General features: G+C 46.8%; 1 protein-coding gene across 1 annotated transcript in view; it reads right to left on the reverse strand.

The window, feature by feature from the left end:
- Positions 1-4,523: 4,523 nt before the first annotated feature.
- The window catches only part of STX1B (syntaxin 1B), a 57,505-nt gene continuing 38,479 nt past the window's right edge, over positions 4,524-23,549 (reverse strand). Inside the window, exons 2-10 of the mRNA XM_081835294.1 lie at positions 22,049-22,123; positions 17,244-17,343; positions 16,488-16,562; positions 15,367-15,440; positions 14,814-14,922; positions 11,816-11,889; positions 10,849-10,986; positions 9,732-9,842; positions 4,524-6,859 (exon numbers count right to left, since the gene is read on the reverse strand). Coding sequence (XP_081691420.1) covers positions 6,779-6,859; positions 9,732-9,842; positions 10,849-10,986; positions 11,816-11,889; positions 14,814-14,922; positions 15,367-15,440; positions 16,488-16,562; positions 17,244-17,343; positions 22,049-22,123 — 837 coding nt within the window. The 3' untranslated portion in view covers positions 4,524-6,778. The remainder of the gene's footprint in view (positions 6,860-9,731; positions 9,843-10,848; positions 10,987-11,815; positions 11,890-14,813; positions 14,923-15,366; positions 15,441-16,487; positions 16,563-17,243; positions 17,344-22,048; positions 22,124-23,549) is intronic.

Raw genomic sequence — 23,549 nt, forward strand, 5'->3', positions numbered from 1 at the left:
ACTAATAGCGGCATTTTACGGTGATGGGGGTCTGCTTCTCCATTTTTGCTGAAGCTAAGGACGGGCAAACCCGTCAATTTCAGTTCCTCTCCATTTCTCATTCCCACCAGGTCTCCACATTTCAGTTTGCAATGGGGGGGAGGGGAAGGAGAAGGCTTCGTGAAGAGTTGGAGAGCATCATTACAAAATTCGGAGAAGGGCAAATTTCAAATTGTTTCGGGAAGCATGAATTGGGTTGATTCTCGTTTAAATGTAAGCTGAATTACTAAAGGATCAGTGAATTTCCAGTGCATGGTTAGATCAACATTTGCATTTCCTAGCTACCCTTTGATTCACTTAATCAGGGTAGTAAAAATAACATAAAAAGATGAAGGGTTCCCCCAGTTTCCTCTTGTAAATCTGTGCATTGTACTTCTAATGCAGGTTTCATTTGCAAATAAAGTTTAGAATTGCTACCCTATTAAGCAGTATTTGAAAGATCATTATTTGCTCTTCTATAACTGCATTCATTGTTTGTTCATTCTCCGTTACTGGTGTGAACTAATCCAGACTAAGTGATCATGTGAACCCCCTGATCTGACACAAATTTGGTGGTGCTTTAAAAGAAAGAAAGAAAAGTTGCCCACAGAATCTTCCTATAAAGTCTGACAGCAAGGATGCCATATATATGAGGATACTTATACCTAGATCTCAAACGCCCTTACTCTGGAGCAACCTTTGCCCAAATCCCCACTGAAGTTTAAGGATCTCCTCCTTCTGGAGTAAGCAGGGCAAAGGACTGCCAGTGATCACATGCGGAAAACCAGAAACGTACAGAGTATAACACACAGGCACACCCACACATATGCAAACACACATCACATACTGCTTGAAGTATACAACAAGCGTGTGTTTATATATGTTTACCTATATCCCCATCAGCTCCATTGTATATAGGTACAAAAAACCTCCACGCTGAACAAATGCTGAACATATCTACATACAGATATGTATTCACACACACACACACACACACACACACTTTATAAAATCAGAATCAAAGGTGACGGAAGAAATAGCAGATGCGTGAATGGGTAAGGGAAATGAGAGTTTGGAGGTGGGGGGAAATCACCGTTACCCACCCCAGTGGGAAAGTTGTATGGAGGACCCTTTTGTTTAAGAGAGTGAACCCTGGGGAACAGAATTGCAGGTGGAACTGGGTGGGGCCTAACTGGATAGGATCCTGAGCATTACGGAACGATTGGGCATCCTCCCTCTAGAATTGCATTATTTCCTCTAACCAGTCTGGAGTCATTCCACGCTAAAGGTCACCTTCCGCAGCCAAGAGGGTTGGATAATTTCCATCGCCGCTTCTGGCTACTTATTCCCATGCGGGTGACTCCTCAAATTTTCCACATTCAATGTGTTTTGAAGCCTGAGGCATCCACGGCTGGAACTTTTGGGGCTGCCCCGTATCTGCCTCCCAGTCCAGATTAGCAGGCTCAGGTAGCAGGAGGAAATGGTTGGGACATTCGAAAAGGTGTGCACACCTAGCTGTCACTGTTAGCGCATCGTCAGGAAGTGAAAAAGTCCCGAGGGGATAAATGGCAGGGGTAGCCCATGATAGGTTGTTGGGGGGGGGGCTTTGTGCTTCCCTGACCTCTGTCCCTCACAATCTAGGAAGACCATCAAATGTAGAGCCAACTCCACTTTACACTGCGGCCATGGGAAACGGAAGACGCTTTCAGCGAAGAACAGGTCTGTATGGACCTTGCCATCTTTGATAACTGGTATGTTGAGGAATTCCTCAACACACCAGGAATTCCGCACTGAGAACAGGAGCACAAGAAAGAAAGAAGTGCCCCTTTGTTGGCCCAAATGACCCAGCCGAAAAGGAGGCTGCCCAATGCATCTCTGTATGCTCACTACTCAGGCTTTGTCAAATCAGCCAGGAATGGGGCATTTCTGCTGAGTCTCTGCATTGGGAGGGACTGGATGGTGCAATGACGGTCAAGACAGAGACTTAGTAAACTGGCTTCCCCTCAAAGGAGGCAAGCCCAGAACAGGGATTTATGCAAAAACACCGGGTTGGGGTGGGGGACACTTCTTACACGCTCTCAAACATCTCAGACGTAAGAATGCTCCCGAACTTTGAAAAACACTGCCCTACATGTTCCTACATGTTACATTCTGGAGAAAATAATTTTCATGCTATTCTTTTAAAAAATAATATTTTCCCCCCAGAATGGTAACTCCACAACACAATCTACTCATAATATTGGATTGTTAGTACTCACTCCAGGTAATTCCAGATCTACAAAAGCCTACCAAGAAGCAGCTAATGTTCTACTACAAAATCTTATCATTGGGTGTGCTTTTTCTCACTCTTCTTCTTCTTTTAAATAGAGATGCCATTTAAAGGAGCAAACGTCAACCGAGCGCTCCTGAAAAGGATGCATAGTTTGGGTGCTAAGGTTGCTGGCGCAGTTTGCATTGCTCGTTTTATTTTCTCTGAAAGGCAGAAAGCTATTTCACTAAACTCGAAACAGGGGCACAGTATTACCTAACTCCGGAATACTGCAGCACCTTTGGTAAGTGGGTTCTTAAATACTGCAGCATATTTGGCAAGGGTCAGAGTGTGGCTTCTTCTAATCGCATCAGGTGCTGTTGTTGTTTTCTGCTAAGGATACAGCATCATTAGGATACTCTAGCGATGGAGCTCTGTTACTCAGGGGCGTGCATTTTAACACAAATAGGCCAGTGGGATAATAATACTTTGCCAGTTTTTAAGAGCTGGGTAATGCAACTGTAGCATGGCCAGAGTATGCTTTCATGGCAATCAGTACCTTAGCACTGCTTCTTATTTCACAGGCACTGATACAGCCAACAGCTAAGCTATACACTGTGCATAATTAGTTCTGTGCATGGAGTTTTGATATGGATATGCCTTTACTTTTGCATTCAGGTGGGTTTGGGCTTTGGGTCTCTTTCCGCATGAGCGACGCTTTGTGCATGCAGAAATTGACCTGAAGATCCTCCCAGGACTTCCGTCTTCCTAGCCTGCGGTAGGGTCTCGCGCTAGTCTTCATGCACGGAAGGCAGAGCGAGGGATCGCCTCTCGTTTACGGCAGCCAGCGAGATCCCACAGCAGCCTAGCTGCTCAGTGTAGATAATGGAAGGTCACGAAAGATGATCACTGGGTCAAGGCAATGCGGCTGGGGGAACAGGGCAGAGGAATCAAAACAAGTGAAAAAACCAACAACCCAGATCCAAAGGCTGTGATCCCAAGTACACGCTCCTGAAAGCAAGAGCCACTCCACACATTCAGCAGAACCATGTGGTAAAGCACTTTGTGTGCCAAGCTGGGCTGGGGGGGGGGGCAACTGGAGTTTTCAGCGCTCCAAAATTTCTTGCCAAAGAGAAAACAAGCATGTTTCAGGGAGACAGCTAGGCTGACTCTTTACGAGGATTCTGGATTTGAGAAGGAGGATTTGTTATCAAACACACAACCCCCTATCTCTAATCTGAAATGGTCCGATGAAAGCTTTCCCTCCTGATTCTGCTGAAATGTAGAGACTGCCCTTAAGAGCCACTATAGGCGGGGGAACAACACACCCCACAAGTGTCCCAGAAAAACCGAGGCATCCCATTCTTTTTCTCGTGAGAGAATGGCAGCCATTTTGGGTGCCATGGTCTCACACAATTTTGTGCCATGATTTCCCCCTGAAAAAAAAGCACGATCTCAGCGGCAACCCAAAATGCAAAGTTTTGGCCACCATGCCCAAAGAAAGCACGGGGGCGGGGGGGGGGGGGAATCGTGGCGCGAGATCACGACGCCCAAAATGGTGGCCGTTCTCTCACGAAAAAATATGGGAAGATGGTGTCCTTGTTTTTGCCTTCAAGGTGTTGGAAGGTATGGGACAAATGATATTGCATGGAATGCTATCAAATGCCTGCTGTGTGAATTAAGCCTGTTCTAGTTGATGCATTTGGGATCACCCTTCCAGGGAACCACTTGCCATATAAGTAAGTCTACACTACTGTAGCATCAGCTGACAACTTTAGTATAGGTGAGGCTATTTTCTTCTATTTTGCTACTGATGGTAGCAACCACCTTACTATTTTATTTTATTTTAGTTCCACGTTGAACTGCATGGAAGAAACCCTGACAGTCCTTCTCCATCAATTCTGGAAAACTGGAATGTTATTAGAAAAATGAACAAGCCTTCTACTGTTGCCCGTGTCCCTTTCGTTAACGGCTGATTTCTGGCAGTGGATTACTAAGACAGGCGTCTCTGTTTCTGATTCGAAATTGCTCAGAGCTGAACTGCATGTTCAAAAACGCCACATCCAGCAAGACCCCCTGGAGCCATACCATCCATGTCAGCATGCAAGTGAGGGGGCTAGGTTCTAGAAGGTTCTCCTCCTGTCAGAATCTCTCTGAAAATAGAAAACGAGCACACCCAGGAGGAGATGAGGTTAAGCTGAAACCTATAAACTAGTTTTCCATTGGCAGGGAGAGGGTTTTTTTTGGGGGGGGGGTGTTAATGAAGAAGAATTCAAAATGTGAGAACTCCCCTGCAGTCTGCATGGTACACTCTGCATTTTGTGGGACATTTCTAAACAAGCACTGCAGCCCCAGAGGTGGCATTTTTGGCCCATGAAGGGCCAAGGCAGATGCGACATTAGTCATGTGGCAAGCCGTGGCATGGATGATATTTGAAAATAAACATAAATACTCACTGGGCTAGATAAGGACTATGGCAATGGTTTTGAGTGGAACTGCCCTGCTCCCCACGTGTCTGCAGTGGGAGGGAAGCACCCACTGGTCGCTGGGCTTTCGTCCCACTGCAGAGAGCAGGCCCTCAAGGCACCTGATTCCAGTGGAGACGGCGGCGGCAGCAAATGGTTAAAGCTCCTCCTCCACAGCCCCAATCATCCTCCGACACCCCCTTCCTACTAATAGCTATTTATGATTTTTTAAAACATCATGCACACCAGGACAAAGTGTACGACTAACGTCACCTCTATTTGTCGTCCTAATTTGAAGCCCAGAAGAGCGTCGTTTGCTCTGGTTTTCTTTTATTGCCAGATACAAATGAACTGAATTAATAATCCAGTCCTATGTGCAAAGGCTGTGAGAATGGCAGAGTGGCTGGTCACAGTCATGAGCTAGCAGTAGTTCAGAATTCTGTTTTCTGGCGCATGTTGAAACAGGGCGACTGGACGCCACAGTCTCTGTTTTCTAGTCTTGGGTACATTCGTATCACAAGTTTTGAGGTAAGAGAGGAGCAAAATCTGCGGCTTTCCTGACGGCTCGACGTGGGAGCATTCCCTTTCCTAAAGCAGATTCCTGGCTGCTGCAAATATTGCTTGATAATACTGTGCTGATATGTGAGCTTTGACACGTTGCTTGCTCCCCGCTGATATGGCAATCTTTTAAAAAGGTGGTCGTTATCAATGCACCAATTTAACATGGCCGTAGTCCACACTGAGTGTCTTTGGAAGCTAGAGCAGCAGGAACTTTTGGACACAGAGACTCGATTTACTGCTACCCAAGTGTCCTGGAGCGCCGGGATAATCCTTGAAATCTGAGGGGCTGATCCGGTTAGTCTCTTACACATGCTGCCAGGCTCAGGCAGCTCTCTGACAGCGGCAAGGGCTGGGGTTGGGGCCTGTGGCAGGAAAGTTCTGCCTGTGGAGCCACACACAAGGTGGGGAAGACGGACGGACAAGGAAGAAGATGCAGCAGATGAACAGATTGTGCCCTGAGAATTGACTCAATTTTTCCAGGTACCTAAGAATGAAAACGTCAGGGTTGTTGTTGTTGTTTGTGTGTCTGTGTGTGTTTTGGAATACAGTCGAACTTAATCCATTCTGGGAGTTGAAACGGTTCAAAAACCAAGGTGCGGCTTCTGATTGGCTGCAGGAACTTCCTGCAGCCAATCGGAAGCTGCGGAAGCCACGACGGACGTTCGGCTTCCGAAAAGCATTTGCAAACCGGAACACTCACTTCCGGGTTTGCGGCATTCGGGAGCCAAAATGTCCGAGTACCAAGGCGTTCGAGAACCAAGGCACGACTGTACTTGCAACGAATGCTACTCTTGGAAACCATGCCTGTTTTCCCCAAGGTTTCCCATTGCTAGATATGAAAAGGGAGTGTCTGTCAGTTGCGCGAGGTGTACCGTTCACCATTCCCTTTCTACAGGTAATGAGGGGGAACCTGAACACGGACCCTACCCCTGCGTGCAACGGTGTAAGTTCCAAACAGCTGTGCGCTAGATCGTGGCCCTCGCCAGTGCCTAGTACTCCAGCATTAATGCTTCCGTCTATTCCCCCCCCTTTCCCTTTCAGGTATCTCTCCTGTCCTGGCACTTTAAAGAACGGCCCGTTTAGAGATGACTGCCCGATTTGTGGCCGGGTCCTTTCCCACGCTGAGACGGGAAAAGAGCTCCACGAACCATTTCTTCCCTCAGGGTTAACCATTAATATGAAGGGGGAAATCGCCGGGGTGGGCAGGAATTACACGTTTTGGACCATGGTGGAGGGGAGGGGGAGAGGAGGTGCGGTTACGAGACACCCGGTTGAGGCCCAGAATCTCTGGAAATTCTGGGCAGAACCCTGGTGTCCAGCAAATGAGTAAAAATGGATGAGAAAGATGATGCTGAACAACAAACTTAGATTTGCTGACCCGATAAAGTTGTTTTTATCTATAGGTAGCTGGAACATGTGCTGTTATATCCACTGCATGTACAATTTTTAAATTATTATTATAATATTATTATTATTTTTGCTTAATTTACAACCCAAGCGTGCCCCCAATGGAGGAGGCCAGTACTATACCGAGAACCACACAACAAATTATAATCATAATTTTCTTCTACATTACCCAATAAAATCCACGGAGCAATACGGAAAAGGAGAGAGAGGAGGGAGGGGAGGAAAGAAAGACAAACGAGCATTAGTAACATGCTGCTGTAGGCGAGGCGTTGAGTCTCAAACTGCGGGCCGCCATGTTGTGCACTCCTGCACAGTACACAATCGAAGCAACACATTTTCAGAAAGATACGAGTGGCTGTGATGCAAGGGAAGCCCACAAACCTCAAAGGAACTGACCGTGGGCTGTAGACCCACAAAACCAGCCTTCCCTGACCTGTCATCCTCCAGCTGCTTTGGACAACAACACCCAGGCTGGCTGTGGCTGATGGGAGTTGTAGTCTGAAATCATCAGGTTCGGAAAGGCCTATACCAGGCCACGTATGTGAGTTTGGGTGGTAGCCACCAGAGAATGGACCAGGGCAGAGCTATCCATCACAAATGGTGTTTGATATCACCAACCAACACAGCAACCAAGAAGTAGACTCCCTCCCTCCCTTCCTCTCTTTGAATGCCTCCTCAAAATCTTTAATTTCCATCTTGGCCTTTGGCCATCCTGGCTGTGGCGCAATGGGTCAGTGCGTCTGGCTATTAACCAGAAGGTTGGTGGTTTGCGCCCGCCCAAGGATGGCTCTGGACAGGATTCCTGCATTGCAAGGAGTTGGACTAGATGACCCTCAGGGTCCCTTTGATTCTATGACTATCCCCTTTGTCCTCATTCCCAACCACCATCAGGTTTTCAGTACTTGCCCACTGCGTTCATAGGCCAGCCTCCCCTCTTTCTGCACTTGTCAGCTTCTCCATTACCTATTTTAGAATGGAAGTTCATTCCCACCTCTCAGGCTCTGTAAGATGCCATCAAGGCTGATGGCTTGGTATCAGTCATGGGCTTGGGAAGGGCGGGGAGGATGTGGCTGGTGAGCAAATTCCTTATCTTCCTCACTCTGCATAGGACAAGTTTTATGGGTGGGTGGGGCTGCCCACCTGTCAAGATATAACAATGATGTCAGCTGACCTCTTTTTACCCATATGGTCTGAAACCAAGCTGTGTAGGCAAAAGCATGAGGCTGTGACTGCTGGAGTTTGCAAAGTGTCACCAACACAACTAGGCAACTCTTGGCGATTGGCCAATTGTTACCTCCAATCTCAACACTGCCTGTAACCCCCCCTTTCAGATTTTGTTGTCTAAAACATCTGGAGGGCTGCAGGTTGCTGAAGCCTGTTATGATCCACAGGTCGACATTTCTGATTAATGTGTGATTTAGGATGAATAGGTAGATTTTAATCAAGGGTTCCTTGCAAGAGCCCTTGTTGATAGCCTTATTGTAAAGGGACTATATTCATAGCTTCCTTTAAAAACAACCTTAATCCCAGGTCTATCCCTATGATAATTGTTAACTGTTTTAATTCTCCAGTGTCTGTGTGCATAAAATTTTGATTGCATATAAGAATGCCTGCAAGGAAGGTCAATCAAGTTGCAGGACGCAAGGGAGAGGACTTTCCTAATGCTGGCCACAAACTTATGAAACTCTTCACCTGTTTATACATGACCAGCCCTTTCTATTCAGGTTTCTAAATGAGCTTTTTCTTCTTGTAAAAAAAACTTACTCATTCCAACATGCGTTTCCTTGATGATTTCAGGTTGATGCTGTGGAAATGTATTTTTAAATCTTTCGGCCGAGAGCTATAATAAGCTCTTAACTGCTGTCAGTTTGTGGTGTTTAAAATAGTTGCTCGATTTTATAAACAGTTATGTTATGTACTGTCAGATGACTTGCAAGAGAGGCAACCTAACAATATTATAAGGAATAAATAAGGAACAGAGGGGAAAGAAACCCATTTGGTTCAGTTACCACAGGGGTGGGGAAGATATCGAAATTTAATTTTAAAAAAACAAATAAATAAATTGCAGGCTGAGGGCCACATTTCTTCATGGACAGGCTTCTGGGGGCCACCTGCCAGCAGTGGGAGGGGCCAGAGGCAGAAGTGGGAGGAGCAAGACCTACGACTCTTACCTGTCTACAATCGCCTACATGCCACAAGCCAGAGTTTTCTACACAACATGCACACACAATTCACTCCATCCAGGGAAGCAAGAAACAATTGTCGCAGTTCAATGACACATTCCAGGCTGGCAGAAGCAGTCAAGGAGAGAGTGATGCATGGTCAGTGAGGGGCACGGGTGGCCTTGCAAGACTCCTGAGGGCCAGGGCAGATAGGCCTGGAGGGAATTCTCCACCCTTGAGTTACCATCGTTTCCATTTAAAAGGGTTTCGGTTAGTATGGCTGTGAAACTCCTCCTTCTGAAGTGAAGGAGAAAAGGTCTGGTTCCAAGTAAGGCAGTTTCACTTAGGTTCAAAATGATAGTCATACCGGAATCTGTTCCGGAAGTCTGTTTGACTTCCAAAACCAAATCATGGCTTCTGATTGGCTGCAGGAAGCTCCTGCAGCCCAATCAGAAGCTGCGGAAGCCCCGTCAGACATTTGGGTTCCAAAAGAACGTTCGAAAACCGGAAGAGTCACTTCTGGGTTTGCAGCGTTTAGGAGCCAAAAAGTCCGAGTTCCAGGGCGTTTGGGATCCAAGGTACAACTGTATGTGGCAAATATGCCGCAGAAGCCACTGTACCCACTTTGTTTTTCGCTCCCAAACCAACGTTAAGAATCTGGAATCCATAGGTAATTTCCTAATTGTGGAGATTTTCTCTTAGATCTCCCTTTCTTCTGAACTTGGCTTGACTCCTCAGTTTTCCGTTCTCAGCCATGCCTTCTCCAACACATTTTACTCATTCCAGGTTCTTGACTGCCTCTTGCGCCTAGAGGGGAAGATTAGCCCCTCTCTGCCTTTCTTGCCCCGTGTCCCAACCACTCCTACTTACCCTCCGAGCCTTGCTCTGGTATTTTACAGCTTTCTTGGTGTCAGAGACGGCTCTTTCCACGTAATCAACGGAGTGCTCGACATTGTATTCAATGCGGTCAATCATCTCCCCCTGAAATGGTAGAAAGCGGCAACTTGTGAAGCTAAGGCGAGTTAATTCCGTCAACGGCTATGGCTGATAATCTGATCATCCTGACCCTTTCCTCTAAGGTTTACATATCCACAACAACCCTGCAAGGCTCAGGACAACAACTAGCCAGAAACAATTCAATGAGTTTTTATGGCTCCATGGGTTTTGAACCCAAGTCTTTCCCAGTTCAAGCCCAACCCTCTGCGCTCATTGATTTGGTTTGTACATGTTTCATGTGAAGTACTCTACACACAAAATAACTCCCAGCCAAGCTTTAACTTGAGCAAAGGGATACAAACATGAAATCCTAGTTCTTGGTTGGGGGCAGGGGAGGTTGGCTGTCAGAGCTCAGCTTGGAAAATGTGCTTCTGAACATGTACAAAGTTTTCTTTCTCAGCAAAGAGGAGCTTCAGGGTCCACTACTCACCTGAGAATACAGGGCAAGGTGAGAGAGGGAGAGGGGGGGAGTTTCCAGGTAACTGAGCCCTGAGACTTCTCATTTTAGAATTTCAGAATTACAGATACTGAAGCTATTATACTGAATCACGGTGATCCCTCTGCGCTGACTTCTGAGGGGTGTGTGTGATGAATTCTGTAGTCCCCAATGAAACTATTTTATTTATTTACTTATAAGCAGGACCTAGAACTGCTGTGTGGAGTGCTCCTGTTCAAGATTCCAGATTTTTATTTTTGCCTTTTTTATGATCACTGCCAGCCATTTTGCTTCTGATGATGGTAGTACCTACAGAAGAGCCTCAGATGGAGATCTCAGAAACGCAGGTGGGTCAGTGCTGGAGAATGTACCGGGGTCCTAAGCCATGCAGGGTGTTAAAGGTAAGGCATAGGGAGCCACTGGAATTGGGTTCCAAGCGGGGTATGATATGATCCCATCTCCTGGTCCCTCTCCGTTGTCTAGCAGCTGCGTTGTGAACTGACTGACTTACACAGCGTCTTCAAGGACAGCTCCACATTGACCCTGCGGCCGTACCTGGCTCTCCACCAACATAGCCATGTCCACAAACATGTCATGAAGCTCCCGGATGCTGGTTTCCAGTTTGATAATCTCGTTGTGCCGGGTTTCGATCTCGTTCAGGGCCTGCTTCGTCATCTGTGAGTCCATTTTGATCTGAAGGAAACAACATGAGTCAAGACAAAAGAAAGACAGAAAGACAGACAGACAGAATTCTGCACTAAGGAAAACTCCTGCGCTCCAATGCCCCCACAACCCTCTGGGGAAGCCTCCACCCCACATTTTGAATAAACACTGTAAACTGACAAGCAGTGATACAGATTGAAAGACAGAACCACATAGACTTGTTAAATGTGGCTGTTGTCCTAGGAACCACAGCTTCTGTTGTTGTTGTTAAAGGTTGTATACCACCCTATACCTGTAGGTCTCAGGGTGGTTCACAACATAAAGTTACAATATAAAAGCAAAAAATACATGATAGAAATAATTAAAACAATTAACAGTACTATAATGTATACAAACTAATAAAAAGTACACTCCCAACAAAAGCCCCTAAACAATACCCCAGTCCACAAATACAAATTAACATATAACATTTGAAAACAATTTAAAAGAACCCCACCCCCAAATAAAACAGCACCCACCCAAGTTAGAACCCCATTCCTATTAGAACAATGGGCCAAAGAGGTTAAGAGGAGGAACCCGGAGAGCCTGCTTCTTAAATGTTAAGAAATGTTGGCAAACTTCTATTCCCTATGACTATGAAGGGAAGCAGAGAAGAACAGGGCATTGTAATATCAGTGGTTGGGGTTTCAGCATCCTGCCTGACATTCTGCCCCTCCTTGAACCTGCTTACTTCATTCCCAGCCTGACCCATAAATTCCAAGGACCCCCAGCGCAGTTTCCTAGCAGAGCACCCCAACCCTGTCATTTCCTAAGCTTGGAACCACAAGGCGGCCATGTCTGACATGCTTGGGATACGTACGTCATCGGTGAAGATTGCTAACTTTCCGCTCTCCAGCATGTCTTCTAGCTCCTCATTAGTTGTTGTCCTGCCAGCTGCCAAAAGGGAAGACCAGAGCTATGATGAATCACCACACTTTATAATACAGTCCCCACCCGCGGCATCGCCTTATTGCTTCAACAAAGCATTAGCACCCTGGCCTCCCGATGAGGAAACTGGCATATTGTTTGTTTTGATCTCCTTGTTTCCAGTTCATGTAAAAGTGAACAGGCTCCCTTCTACCAGTGAGGCACGCAACCACCGGCAAGAGGGTGGCAGGAGAATATGCTTTTAGGACAGCCCAGTGGTGTAGCGTAGGTTGCTAGCAGCTGGGGTCGCGTGGAAGGGAGGGAAACGGACTGAGTATGGATGTGCATTCAACTGCCTAATGGCGTCCGTGTCACTCAGGAGATCGCAGACTCAGAGATAAGAAAAGAAGAGTCGCTCTGTTGTCTGGAGAGGTCACTTCCTAGTTTGCATGGAGAAGCCATTTTCAATGGAGCCCAGCGATGTAAGCAGGAAGCTGCATCAGACCCTCCATGTATCTTTATTTTCCAGGGACAGTCCAGGATTTACAGAAGCCGTCCCAGTTTCTGATTTGACCCCAGAATGTCCCTATTTTCATGGGAGAAATGTTGAAGGGTATGGACTTAAGTGACTCCTGAGCCAAGGAGATTAGCTATGCAACCTTTAGAAGACAACCTTTAGAACCTTTAGAAGCAGCCCTGTATAGGGAAGTTCTTAGGGCAACCCAGTTACCGTATTTTTCGCCCTATAGGACGCACTTTTTCCCCTCTAAAAATGAAGGGGAAATGTCTGTGCGTCCTATGGGGCGAATACAGGCTTTCGCTGAAGTCTGGAGAGCGAGAGGGGTCGGTGCGCACCGACCCCTCTCGTTCTCTAGGCTTCAGGAGAGCCGCAGCGCCAGCCCCACAAGGTCTGGGGACAGCGGGGAGGCGGAACGGCGCCATCCCACTGTCTCCCGATGTGGTTTGGAGGCTGACGGCGGGGAGACGCAAGCTCCGGGGACAGCTGGGAGGCGCAGCGCATCTTCCCGCTGTCCCCGGACCTGGTCTGCAGGTGGGCTGCGGGGAGAAGAGCGCTCCTCTCCACTGCCGGCCCCACAAGCGCCTGGGGGGGGGATTTTTTTCCCCCTTTATTTCCCCCCCAAAAAACTTGGTGCATCCTATGGGCCGGTGCGTCCTATGGGGCGAAAAATACGGTAGATGGGTTGAGTATAGATAATGAAATTATTATTATTATTATTATTATTATTATTATTATTATTATTATTATTATGGAATAGGATGAAAGCACCTAGCTATAGACAGCAGCTCTGCCTTTTAAAAACTCACAGTGGCTACTCGCCCCTATGAGGCAAAGGCAACTGCTAGAAAAAAACAGCCGCAACGAAGTATGACTGAGGATGGGTTGGTGTGTGGCAGCGCCTCGCACTTCAGGTTGTAATAGTGCCAGCATTCACGCCTGCTTGAGGTTGTCATGCGAGCCCAGCCCCCTGATCTCAGATAATAAGAGGCCAGCGGCCATCACAAGGCAGTGAAGAAAAGCCACTCTCCACATGCTCGGTAGGACTCTTGTCTTCATCATGGAGACCAAAGCTATCAGTAGCTACTATATGTTCTGCCTCCACTGTTGGAGGCAAGATACCTCGGAATACTAGTTGTCAGGAATCACAAGTGTGGAGAGTTGTCCTCAGGCCCTAACTTGGGTAAAGGTAAAGGGACCCCTGACCATTAGGTCCAGTCGAGGACGACTCTGGGGTTGTGGTGCTCATCTTGCTTTACTGGCCGAGGGAGCCGGCGTACAGCTTCTGGGTCATGTGGCCAGCATGACTAAGCCGCTTCTGGCAAATCAGAGCAGCGCACGGAAACGCCGTTTACCTTCCCACCAGAGTGGTACCTATTTATCTACTTGCACTTTGACGTGTTTTCGAACTGCTAGGTTGGCAGGAGCAGGGACCGAGCAACGGGAGCTCACCCCGTCGCGGGGATTCGAACCACCAACCTTCTGATCGGCAAGTCCTAGGCTCTGTGGTTTAACCTGCAGCACCACCCGCATCCCAACATAGGGTAGGGTTGCAATATTCCCAAAAGTGAATATATGGACAGAAAAGTTTTTGAGCTTTTTTTTTGCCATACGTCCAGATTTTTCTGGACATTTTGCCAAGATCCCAAAGGACCAGAGGGAAGTGTTTGTGTCTGCTACAATGGCCTCTTGGATGCTACCAGCCCAGAGATGGAACAAAGAGATAACCCCAACCAGAGAAGAATGGCAAATCAAGTTGATGGAATATGCTGAAATGGCAAAACTAACTGGGAAGCTCAGGAATCAAGAAGACAAGGAATTTTAAAAAAGAAAGGGAAATGTTTATAATGTATATACAAAATCATTGTAAACAGGTCAAAGCATTAGCAGGATTTTAAACACAATTGTAATGTAACAGAACGTATAGATAATTTAGGAAGATGAAAAATGTGCAAAGTATTGATATGCAGTTGAAAATAGAATCAATAGGATGGGATGGGGGCGGAGTCAGGAGATTCAGACTAATCTTGACAATTAGATTGGGAATTGTTTTTGTTGTATGTTTATATTTTGGAAAATCAAAAATTTGTTTCAGAGAGAGAGAGAGAGAGAGAGAGAGAGAGAGAGCGTGCGCCTCAGGACTCTTATGTCCTTATTGCTAATGTCATATATTTTAGCTCTTTCCTCACTAGTTACCGGATGAATGCAACTGTAGGATCATAGAACTGCAAAGTTGGAAGGGACATCAAGGGTCATTCTGACCACCCCCAGACAACACAGGAATCACAGCTAAATAATCCCAGGCAGAATGCTACCCAACAGAATGCTACTCCTAGATCGTCAGAGAGTTCAATTTTGGGGGGGAAACGTACCTATCAGGCCAGACCTAAGGAGGGAAGGCAGGAAATATATACAAGAGAGAGAATTAACGTACTTATCTCCAGCTGCCTCTGGATACGGTCCTTGCATCGGTCTCGATATTTGGACTGGGTTGTGTTGTATTCCGTCATCACCTCCACGAACTTGCGGGAAAGGGTCGAGTGCTAGGCAGCGAAATGGGGAGTCAATCATGTTGGGGCAGAGAGGAAGGTACCAAAGAGAGCGGACTGTACCCCTCATTCCCTCCGCTCCCCTGTTTCAATTTAAGACCCAAAACTACCGGTATTTATCACAGACCTTTGGAGTGTGTGTGTGTGTATGGGAGGGGAAATTGTTACGCAAATGATCTAAAGCTTCTGGCTGGCTACTGTGAGAACAGAATGCTGGACTGGATGGGCCATTGGCCATTGCAGGTCTCCCCTCAGGGTTTGGATGCATGGATTTAAAAACAATTTGGTCAGCTAAAAGGCCCCCCCCCATTAACCGGGAAGTTTTTTTAAAAAACAAAACATGCAATTTATTTTAAATATAAGTACTCTGGGGATGAGGGTGGGGGAAGAAGCAGAAGAAATAAGGCGAAATCCAATATATGTGACGAAGACAAGTACCTGCGTTTTCCGGATCCGCAAGTCAGCCGAGGATCGGTTCTGCACCTCTTCCTGCTCGATTCCCTGCTCAATCGCTGTAGAGAGGACAATGGCAAAGAGATCAGGGCAGCTTTGGCGGAGAGTGAAGAGCTGTCTAGGTCAGAGCCTGGAGTTTCTGGGTTCTTCTCCTGCTGCCTCTAGTGGTGAGCTGCCAAGTTGCAGGTTCAAAGCTACCTAAGGGCTAGGACAGGAGCCAGCAACCTAAGGCCCATGGGCCAAAAGCGGCCCATGGAGGTCGTTTAACCGACCCATGGACCCCCACCGCCCGCTCGGTCAGCTCCCATGCACCACGCTAAAACAGCACAGAGCAGAGCGGGGACCACCTTCTGCAACGCTGTCCGGCTTCCCATTGGCTTGCGATGGTTTGACCTCTTTTCCGTTTTAACAGTACAAATTCTACAAACGCCCTCAGAATCATTTCTCCTGCATATTCCCCGTCCTACTCTATTCCGAACTTAAAAATGGAAAGCGTAATGCTGGTGGTCAACAAAAGAGGTTTAAAGACTGTCTCAAGGCAAATCTAAAAAAAAGTAGTATAAACACTGACAACTGGGAAACACTGGCCTGCGAGCGCTCCAGTTGGAGAACAGCCTTCACCAAAGGTGTCATGGGCTTTGAAGACACTCAAACTCAGAACGCAAGGGAGAAATGTGCTAAGAGGAAGGCACGCTTGGCAAATCCACACAGTGATCAACTCCCGCCTGGAAACCAATGCCCCCGCTGTGTAAGAACGTGTGGATCCAGAATTGGCCTCCAAAGTCACTTACGGACTCATTGTTAAAACCGTGTTTATGGAAGACAATCTTACTCAGCTATGAGTGATCGCCAAAGTTAAAGAAAGAAAAAGAAGAATGGCACGTGTTAATTCCCACACCTCATTATACCATTCTTCTATTATATATTCTGCTTGCCCCTTCCACTTCTTGGCTATAATAATTTGTGCTGCTGTCAATATGTTTGTGAGCAAGTCCTCCATAGCCTGCAAACCTCCCACTCCATCGTAAATGGATTACAATGCTACCTCTGGACTTTCGGTCATATATATATATAATAACTCTATGTTGGGGAGACCCAGCTCTTACCTTTCAACTTGGAGCGCACCTTGTTGGCAGTCTTCTTGATGTCAGCAGTGAGATCCTCCAGTTCCTGCTTGGTCTCTACAAGGAAAATGCAAAAATAAATAAATGGGGGGAGTGTTTTGACAGCAGACCTGGGAGATGATTGAACTGTGTCTGCCCCCTCCATGCATTGTTTGCCTTCATCCTTGTGCAGGATCTAGAGAGAGAGCCTTGCGCACCCATCTGTGAGAGTTCAGAACTTAACTGGTTAAGTGTTCTGAGGTGTGCGTCACTTTCTGACGTCAGCTTTAGAAGCTAAGGAGGAGCTTGTTTCCTGTACTTTCAGTTCTCTCTGTGTGTTTGAGAGAGAGAGACATATTTGCTATGGCTGCAAGCAGCGATGGACAGTTTTTCTGAGAAATGTACCAATAAAGAGCTGTAAATAGACAGACCTGTCTTTGTATGATTGTCTGAAGAAACTGACTGTTTTACACCGCTGTATGCTACTCTGCTAAGGCGTGACTGGGCGAAGCAGAATTTATTGCGCAGCTAAGAAGGAAGTGTGCTGGACGCTGTAAACGGCTGATTGAGATCGTAAACTACTTTTTTTTACTGATTCTTACTGATTGAGATCGTAAACTAATCAGCGGTCACGCCTAATCGATCGAGCTGGAAGATCGATATCTCACTCATCTTGGGCAAATTCACGCATGGCACGGGGCTTGGGCAAGCGCCATGGGACAGCATCACTAGACATGACCCTCTGGGTGTTCCACTCACTCTCATCTGGGTTGGGGGCAGCCAAGATGGCACTGTGCTGCTTCTTCACCAGTTCCACATCTTCCGAGAGTTTCTCAATGCATCCGCGGATCTCCTCCACCTGGGGAAAGACAGGGAGGCAAGAAGTGAGCATAGGAGCTCCCTCCTGTTGGGGTTCCTTGAACGCCCACCGCTAAGTAATTGATACGGTGACCCAGGGCTGCCACGGTCAATACGGGTCCTCTATGCTGCATTTAGCCAATCGTGGAGCCACAGAACTCTTAAGCTTGGAGGAGATTCCATGAAGGAGCCACAGAGGCGGGAAAAGGAGAGCGATACACAGGCCTCGTTTCCACATTCCGCCATGTGCAGAGCGAGAGCATCAGGCAGGAGGGGGAAGTACCTCTGTCACCAAACATCTATGGTACACTACCAAGGTCCTTGCATTAATTTACAACACCCTGATCAACTTAGGTCCAGGGTACCTTGGGGACTGCTTGAACCCTTATATCTCAGCTCAGCCACTGAGATAATCTGCAGTAATCTTGTTAGTTGTTCCCTGAGTTGGTCAGGATCATTTCACAACAAGGAACTGAGATTTTGGTGCCATAGGGCCAGGATCTTGGAATAATCTGCCAATGGAAATACAGTGGGCGCCTTCTGTTTAATTTTTAAAAATAATTAATAATACAACTGCCCATAATATTTAACTGATTTTAAGGTGTGTGTTTTTAAAAAAATGCTCTTTATGGCATGGTTTTATGTACAATTGTGTAAAACCACTCTGATATTTATTTTTTTAATAAATATTTTTTATAAATGAATAAAAACAAATATTTCTTTGCACTGACAGTTTTGCTACAGTTCACTGAGACTATGATCTCTTTGGCAGATTGCAATACAAAAACATGCAATATAAGAAATAAACAAAGCAGCCAATTAAAAAAGCAATAGGAATATTGAATGCAGACGTGTCACAGAGCAGCTGACTGAAGCTTGGGGACTTCTGGCGGTCCATGAACTACAGTTTGGGAAACTCTGACTTAAATGTTCCCTAAATACCTTTTTGTCGGTCTGATAGAGTAGTTTTCCTCAGTTAAATGACTGTAAGGCCTCAGCATGGCCACCAGGGAGCACTGTGCTGAAGAAAGGAGTTGAAATACGGGCCCGGAGGCAAACTACCAGGAGACGCTCTCCAAGGTCCTGAAATCTGCAGCCGACTCGCCCACGACAGACAATAGCTTTGCTGGCGCCCCTCAATCAAGCATCACAAATCCTGGGCCAGCCCTGCTTCCCTCATGCAGCGGAATCACAGTTTCAGGTTCGTTGGGACAGCTACATATTCCTCAGGGTCCCGTCCAAGTCTACAGTTCTATGATTCTATGTTGGAACAGAGTGCAGCTTTCGAAATCAGGTCTGCCTCAGTTGTGTATAAAGAGGCGTGTGAACTAAAGAGGATTTGTAGGACATATGGAGTTCATGGGTATAAGAATCACCACCCATTGTTTAACTCCCCCAAAGTTTCTCCCTGTGTGGTCTTTTCCTCCCGTACAGACCCACTTACAGAGCTAGAGCACCGCTGAGGGAAAATGACTTCATAAAAGAGGTTTCAGGGAGGCAGCAACACATTTAGCAGCTGTCTTTGGGGGAGGCTGCCAGTCTAAGCAGGAGTGGGGCAGGCCCAGGTCTTAAATAGATAGATGGGTCTTCCACTATCATATGTCGCCTGAGCCCAAATGTCCACAAATTGATCCAGTGTGGCGTAGTGGTTAGAGGCTCAGACTAGGACCTGGGAGGCCAGGGTTTGAATCCCCACTCTGCCATGCAGCTCGCTGGGTGACCTTGGGCCAGTCACTGCCTGTCAGCCTAATCTATCTCTTAGGGTTGTTGTGGGGATTAAATGAGGAAGGGGAGAAACACGTATACCGCCTCAAGATGACTGGAGATTAAAGGGGGGCCACAAAAGCAATAAATAAGATTGGATCGTTAATTATGGGTCTCACTGGTAACTAACTCCCTGATGAGTGCTGAGACTGATAAGAATCCAGGCACCCACCGGAAAAGACTGCAAGAATGTTTACAATCTTGGGTCAAAGCTACGCAACAACATTTGCTAATTTTGCATGAAATGATGCAATCTGTATGCTTATTTGAGAGAGGGAGGGTGAGTGGGCTGTAGGTGGTTTTTGTTTTTTTTTAATAGAACTTGGAATTCAAAGGAAAGAGAGGCAAGAGCTGTCTGAGGCATGGATTTCCTGCAAGCAGCCACAGCACGCTGCGGAATTGCTTCAGCGAAACGGCAAGATTTCTCCGGGGTGTAGTGCGATGATCTCAGCCACGAGTTGCAACTTGTGAACAAGACCCAACAAGCGAACATGGATTTCACAGTTGTGGGTGGCTGCCATCCCGGTGGCATCTCTCTGCCTCCCCCCCTCCAATCCTTCCACCTCTGATGCCTGCCCATCGCAGAGGCTGCATAGAATCATTAACAAGATGCTCTTGCATACTAAAAGCCATGCTGCTTGAATATTAATGCGCTCAGCTCTCGTGCAGATCCCAGGCACGTGTCTAAGCAGGAGTTAATTCAGGGCATGGGGGTTCATAGGCTCCATCTCCTATGCAAAAGCAGGCTGCGAAGAAGTGGGAAGGAGAGGACCTGGAACAAGGGTGGCCACCTTCTCTAATCCTGGCAGCCATTTGGTTTCTGCACAGCGGTCTGGGAGCTGGAAGTATGTATTGCTGCACAAAACCAACCTCTTTATGGGTTCTCAGACTCTATAATGAAGCAAAAGCTCTCCAGCATGAAAGGACCTCATTGTTCAGAGGCAAATAGGCTCAGGCACGGCTGAGGAATGACGTACCAAACCCAAAACAAGAGGAAACATTAAACTGTAGAATCTCTCCCTCCCTCACACAGACCATAGCTGTCAACATTTCCCTTTTTTAAAGGGAAATTCCCTTATTCCGAATAGGATTCCTCGCGAGAAAAGGGAAAAGTTGACAGCTATGACACAGACACTCCTTTTGAAAACTATTTCTTTCCCTTACGCTTTGAAACCTAGGGTTGTAGCCAATGCTACTCAAGAGTAGCCCCATTGAAATGAACACAACTAAAAGGTTCGTTAATTTCAGTAAGTCTACTCTGAGCATAGGAGCCAACTCCTAGGGGCTGAGGTCCCTTTGGCCCTCCCAATAAAATATCTGAGGGGACCAGGGTCCACCAAAATTGACAGGCATTGCCATCTTGTGATTGATTATGCAGGACAGGGCTTACCTCCCCCCCAAAAAATTTATTCAAGTTGGCACCCCTGAATCTGAGGAAATTTAAGCTGGAGATAACCCCTAAATGGTCATCAGCTGGTCTACTTAAATATGTGTCTGCCCTGATCATTAAATAATGTGTTTTGAGTGAGGGGGTTTGTTTTCAGAGAGGGTGTAAGCTTCCCTGCTCACCGTTGACTCCCTTGCAGTCTATCTCTTTGGCCAAGGGGGAAATGCTTCAGATGAGGGGCTGTGGGGAAGAAGAAGCAGGCAAGGGGGCAGGTTCAGCTCTCCTCCCCTCATTCCTCCTCTTTTGCTTTTGTGTGTGAGAGAGAGTGATTGGGTGAGGCCTAGGTTTAAAGAGGCAGGCCTGCTGCTATCGTGCCCTTTTCAGGCCTCAGAGAACTTGTTTTTAAAATGAAATAAACGTGTTTGCTGATTGCCATATGAACGAGACAACAGTATATACCAGTACAGTCGTACCTTAGTTGATGAATGACTTGCGAGTCAAACGTTTTGGCTTCCAAATGCCGCAAATCTGAAAGTGTGTGTTCCGGTTTGTGAACGTTCTTTTGGAACCCGAACATCTGGCACAGCTTCCACAGCTTTCGATTGGCTGCAGGAGCTTCCTGCAGCCAAGTGGAAGCCGTCCCTTGGTTTCTGAACATTTCAGAAGTCAAATGGCCTTCCAGAACAGGTTCTGTTTGGCTTCCAAGGTACGACTGTAGTAGACATCAAATGTTAAAACAAGTGACGAGTATAGCCTGCAATATGCCAAATCAGCCATCCCAGTGCCATCCAGATGTTCTGTACTACAACTCCCATTAGTCCTGGACATGATGGGAGTTGTAGTTCAGAAAAACTGGAGGGCACCGGGTTTGCAAAGGCTATGGGTTCTTAAGCTATATTTCATGGGTTCTTAAGCTATATTTCAGTGCATGGGTTCTTAAGCTATATTTCAGTGCAACCTCCCTTAGCTATGGCTCAAGAAGTTAAGCTTCTACAGAAAAGGGAGAGGGACCCTTTGCCCTCCACATGCTGTCGGGCTTCATTTCCCATCAGTCCCAGCCAGCACAGCCAAAGGGCAAGGCTGATGGGAACTGTAGTCCAGCATCATCTGGAGTTGCCACAGGTTCTCTGCCACTGGTCAAGATCTCATGACTGTTGAGAAAAGCTTCAAAATATATGGACAAAACCTGGGGAGATGTCAGAAGCCGGAAAGGAGCATGATTACTCAAGAGGTAGGACTTGGTACAATATGTACTGCAGCCTTCACCTCCCCTAGTGTCTTCCAGCTGCTTCGGACTACAACTCCCATCAGCCCCAGCCCTTATGTGAGTTGTAGTCCAAAAAAGCAGGAAGGCACCAGGTTGGCGAACACTGATGTAATTCAAGCAGAGCACCAGATAAATGAGAGCATAACAACAGACCAAAGAAGAGCCCACACCAAGGTCCATGCCAGGGGTGGGGGACCTGCAGCCTTCCAGATGTTAGACCACAAATATCAGCATCCCTGACCACTGACCATGCTGCTGTGACACCTTCAAGGCTGTCCTTCCTCTTACCTGTTCGAAGAACTCATCCATGAAATGGTCTCGGTCCACGTGCACCACCTCTTCCTCATCGTCGCTGTCTTTGGCCTGCCCAAGAGACAACATTTCCACAGGTTAGGACACCCTCCTGGCTCTGTCCTCAAAGATACCCTGATGCTCTCCTCTTCTGTGTGTTTCCAAGCACACATATCATGTAGCCAATTGCCATTTCTTCACTACACAATGAAAAGTGGGAGGGGGAACCATTTGGGGGAAAGCAGCAAGCTTTTAACCTTTCCCAATTGCCCCTTCTCCCCTATTTAAGCAGATGCACACAGACACTCAGCAGATTCCCCCAACCAGTATTTCAGGCCCTTGTTTCTGTTGCAAATATCCATGTTCCTTCCTAGGCCTCATTCTTTTCCACCCTCTTTCTCTCTGATTTGCCTCTTGCATTCACTTCATGATTCTTTATCTGTATTTCGGTGGAGCAGAGCAGCAGCTTCGCCCTAGCCCATACGGCATCATCAAAAGTAAATATGCTTGGGGTGAATCCCCTCTTCCTAGCTTAATTAAGAGATGTTGCCAACTGTCAGAAAGGAAGAATTAGATAGCCCTGGTTTCTGAAAGGCGCCGTTGCTATGCCTCTCCTAACATGAATCTCGTAACACGAAATCGCCATCCTCAGCAGAAAACAAGCCAAGAAAACATGACTGAAAGGGCAAGTGTGAGACTTCACACTTCACACCCTTCAGCAAAAGTTTGTTAGGGAGAAAGGGAATGACCATGGGAGTCAGGAAAATGACACATATCCAGTGAGAAGGAAGAAGTGGAGGAGTGTTTGTGGTTGCTACATGCTTTGGGTTCAATCCACCTCGTTTTTAATTCTAAGGCTCAGCCCTGGAATAAGCGAAGCAATAATGAAGACTTGACTGTAGCTGACCACATGCAGAGATGTCGGCTTTGCTATGGGTTAACCACAACCAGCCCCTATTCATTTATTTAAAAAATATTGCTAACCACCCTTCGTCAACTGATTCCTGTGGAATATACAAAATTGTGGGTAGGGCCCCTAGACATCTGGGATTAAAAACAGGGTGATCCGGGAATGCAGAGCATGCTCCCACTAGGCAAACTTGAAATATCACAACTCACATTTTAAAAATTAAGAACTGTCTAAAACCCCCAAGAGGGAGAAGTAACAGATTAATCTTCTCAAACTGGCAACGAAATCCAGGAATCATGCTACACCCGTTTCTGGCTCCTAGAGCTGAGGAGAAAACTTGAGGGCCTGTTTTCTAGAAATGCACCCAGTTTCCTTTTGGATCTAAAAGGAAATCCCAGGAGACCCAGTTCCCCACACTTCCATCCCACAAGGCCTCATTTCCGTTCCAGAGCAGAAGAGTCGGGTTAGAGAACCCAAAAGAAATACCACAAACAGTTGCCTCACGCAGGGGGGGAAACTATTTGTGGACTAGACAGGCCCAGCCTCCAAGCTTCCTTTTAACTGTGTGGTCATGATGACTTGTGTTCA

This window comes from Podarcis erhardii, assembly GCF_964252035.2.
Source record: "Podarcis erhardii genome assembly, chromosome: 13".
Lineage (NCBI taxonomy): Eukaryota > Metazoa > Chordata > Lepidosauria > Squamata > Lacertidae > Podarcis > Podarcis erhardii.